General features: G+C 46.3%; 1 protein-coding gene across 1 annotated transcript; it reads left to right on the plus strand.

The window, feature by feature from the left end:
- Window positions 1-461: 461 nt before the first annotated feature.
- On the plus strand, window positions 462-917 carry LOC149310414 (uncharacterized). Its single transcript, XM_089528401.1, has one exon. It carries the CDS (start codon window positions 462-464, stop codon window positions 915-917), a length of 456 nt encoding a protein of 151 aa, XP_089384527.1.
- The last annotated feature ends 3,209 nt before the right edge of the window (window positions 918-4,126 follow it).

The raw sequence follows: 4,126 nt of genomic DNA on the forward strand, positions 1-4,126 counted from the left end.
ATGGTTCTGGGGCAACTCAGTTTGGCGTGAGGAAGTCGACGATGTGCTCCATTTTCATCACTGTTTTCCTGGCAATGGAGAAAGTGCTCCTGCACAAGACCATCTACCTCGGCAATTAGGGAAAGGTTAGTTATCTTTCCACTTCTGCCGCTTGTATCCTATGCCCTCATGCATTGCATTGTTGTCAGCAGCTTCTGTATTTCTGCATGCTAGAAGGGGCTGGAGTACATGGCCCCCCTGGCAGCTCAATTCGACTCTTGCCTTGCATAGCCAATTAGTACAATACAATGCTTTGATAGCAGTGCTCTCTTTGGGCAATTTAATTGCATAATTCTGACCATTTGCTCAGGCTGCCAGCCATCCTGGCTGGCCAATGTGCCATTTCTTTCCACCTATAGTCACCATTTTGGATACGTGAAGCCCACTGTATTCTAACAGGTGCAATATTTCTTTTTCAGATAATGGCAGACTTTGAATCCATGGGCTTCTCTCAAGTTACTGGGGCTGTAGATGGGTGCTACTGCAACATCATTTCTCCTATGCATCAAGGTGTGGAGTACATCAACCACAAGAACACATACAGCATGCTCCTGCGGGGAATGGTAGATCACACTGGACTCTTCATCAATGTGTTCATCGAATGGAGCAGGACCTTGCATGACAGCTTTGTGTTTCACCACTCACAGATCTATGAAGCCATGCGTGGTCGTCTGTTTATGCCAGGGAACCCAACTGTCGCAATCTGTGGGAAGCAAGTGGGCCCCCTGTTAATTGCTGATGCAGCATATCTAGTTAGATCCTGGGTCATGACCCCTTTCAAAGGCACCTTGTGGCCACGCCAGGCTGTCTACAATCACCACCTGAACAAAGTTAGGAATACCCTGGAATATGCATCTGGGAGATTGAAGGCAAATTGATGCTGCCTCAACGCTCCATTGGAGGTCGCAGAGGAAAATGTTAACTACGTCATAGTGGCATGTTGCATTCTGCACAACCTTATGGAGACTGAGAGGGACATTTTGGCAAGGGCATCACCTCACCCTAGGAGATTTGTCCTGGATGGTGCCCTTGCGTGCCACACCAATGCCGACCAAGAACAAGTTGAGGGTGAGGCGACAAGGGAAGCACTGGTGCGGCACTTCTGGGAGTTAGAGCACCAGATCCCAGAGGAGTACAATTAACAGCACGTTACTTTTGCATTTGGTGTTCACTGTTAAATAAATAAAGGTATCTTTTTGCAATCAGTTTCCGCATCTTTTCCTTTCCTTCCCTGGAAGCACCACATGCCATGCGTGTATCACTGGATTTAAGGGGTGTAGCAATGCCATGGCATTCACCTCGCAACTGGTTCTGAGCTCTGATATTACTGCAGGTGGGGATGTGCGAAAGCCATATTACATGCCACAGGTTTAATATCTGGCACTATAATTACTTCCCCCCTTCCCTTATAAAGCTGGTAGTAAGGCTTGGGAGTAATTACCTTGCACTACCCTTGTCATAAAGGGAACTACGGCAAACCACCCCCTTCCACAATCTCCTTGCACTGTCCCATTATCTGCTGCTGGTGTGCCAAGTTTCCTCTGCCTAAAATATGACAGCATATGTGTATGCAATGATAGCGCTAAGTAGTTGTTCCATGGCTGTGGCTACAAGGGCTCAGGCCTTCTGTTTTAGAAATGGGGGGCTCCTCGGCAAACACTTTTAGTGGGTTCACTGGTTTAAAAAAGGCATATTTTGGGCCCTTTCCACCACCCAATTTTTGACACCATATGAGCATTGGATGCAGGAGCATTGTGGTTCTTCATTACCTCCTAGCACCCCTCAGAAGTATTTTTACCTGGAGTTCTACATATCTGGGACACAGGAACATTTGTCTGGCAAGCTGTTTATTAGGGGCAATTCAGGGTGGTAGGTGGAAACACAAGGGCACTGGAGAGTACAAAACATAGTACAAACAAGACAGATAGGCCCCAACAGAGAGTCCATTAGCAATGTAAAACCATTACAACAACTAAACTCTTAAAACAGAACCATTTGTAATGTAAAACCATTACAACATCACAAGTATTATGTTATAATAATAAGGAATCCAACACTTAAAATGCTACAGAGGTTTTGAAAAAATGTTAGCAACACTTACACACACACTTCAATGCTAGGGAAGGGGTGTCGGTTGCATCCGCCACTCACTATCATGGGGATAGTGTGACTGGTTTTTTAATTTTTCGAATTGGCCAGGAACTTGGTCCAGGTATCCCTTCCTGAGACTCTGTCATGTTGCCAGATCTAACAGATACATTATTTGAGGGCAGTGGTGTAGAGGCCGGGGCATGATTTAGCCGCCTCTTCTTTGCCATGCCAGTACTATTGTTTTGAAGCTGCTGGGACGACATTAAGTTGAACATATTCTGTAGGATCTGGGTCTGGGACTCAAGAGAACTGTTAAGCTTCTCCACTGTGTTCCTGAAGTACTCACCTTCCTCAGCTATATTTTTCACCATATCTTCCCTTGACCAGAGATCGTTTCGCATAACCTCCCTCTCCCATTCCTGTTCCTTGTTTCACTGCTCCCCCAGGTAGGACAGCAGGGTGTTCATCTGGGCAGAAGAATGCCTGGTTATTTTCTCTATAGCTGAGGTAGCGGTATCTTTCACTTTCTTTTGATGCAAGCAAGTCTTTCCGCAGGAGTCATGATCGCCTTAGGGTTTCTGATGGCACAAGTTGGGAGAGATGACAACCTTTAGTTCAGCTTGTCGGTAGCCAACAGGAGTTGGGACAGGGCATACATGAACAGAAGTGTATAACATATATTTATAATACATATAGATAGGTAATCTGAATGGCCCCTAAATTTTGCTCTGGAAGTAAGGAGACTATTTGGGGTTAAATAGGACCATTTTTATTTACTATTGGCCCTATCATGCTCCCCTTGAAGGACTCAGTTCGCAGTCTGGGGGTGCTTCTGGATTCGTCGCTCCACCTTACATCTCAGGTGGATGCGACGGTCAGGAGCACCTGTTACCAGCTTTGGCTGATACGCCAGCTGCGACCCTACTTGGGCCGGGGGGACCTTGAAACAGTGGTACATGCTCTGGTAACCTCTCGATTAGATTTCTGCAATGCGCTCTACATGGGGCAACCCTTGTGCCAAACCCGGAAGCTTCAATTGGTACAGAATATGGCAGCAAGGCTGGTCACTGGATGTTCCAGGACCTGCCATATAACACCCATTTTTCAAGATCTACATTGGCTGCCTATTCGCTTCCGGGCGCAATACAAGGTGTTGGTTTTAACCTATAAAGCCCTAAATGGCTTGGGCCCAGGGTACTTGGAGGACCGCCTCTCCCCATATAGTCCACCCCGCACACTCAGATCAACCGGGCAGCATTTTTTGAGGGTTCCTAAGACGAGATATGTCTCGTCTGCGCAAAGGGCATTTTCTACCTCAGCCCCTCAGATTTGGAACTCACTTCCCGAAGAGCTCCGCTCTGTCTCCTCTGTAGATCTATTCAGGAAAAATCTCAAGACCTTCCGGTTCCAACAAGCTTTCCCTCATGTGTCCTAATTCCATCTTGTTCTCCCCCCAATACACAACTGTTTCTATCCAGCTAATTTTGTTGTCTTGTAAATAGTAATGTTTTTAACGATGTGCTGTAAAGTATGGGTTTTTTTGGGGTGGGGTGGGGATATTTGTTGTTGGGGATATGTATTATGTTTTTTATTGTATTAATGTTGTTAACCGCTATGATCTAATGTTGGAATAGCGGTATACAAATTATTATTATCATTATTATTATTATTATTATTATTATTATTCAGACAGGCCATTAAGGTTGGCCTGGGGGTGGAGTTGGGGCATCGTGTCAACACGATGCACACCCTGACTGTGCCCCCCAGGATGCCATGATGCCATGCTCCATTCCACATGCCATGCAGCATCATGCGTTCATACGATCCAGTACCGAAGAAGCGCCACCAAGCCGTGGCAACATGACTATGGCACCCTGGAAAGGCCAGATCGGGGCCACAGTGTGTGGTTGCCACAGGCCCGATCTGGCTGAAACAAGGGCAGCTCCATGCTGGTCCTTTTGAGCTGTTTGAACAGCCCTTATTTAAACCTTTTAAA

The sequence above is a fragment of the Sceloporus occidentalis genome, unplaced genomic scaffold (genome assembly GCF_023333645.1).
Source record: "Sceloporus occidentalis isolate IW3139 unplaced genomic scaffold, rSceOcc1.0.p SCAF_6, whole genome shotgun sequence".
In the NCBI taxonomy this organism is placed as follows: Eukaryota; Metazoa; Chordata; class Lepidosauria; order Squamata; family Phrynosomatidae; genus Sceloporus; species Sceloporus occidentalis.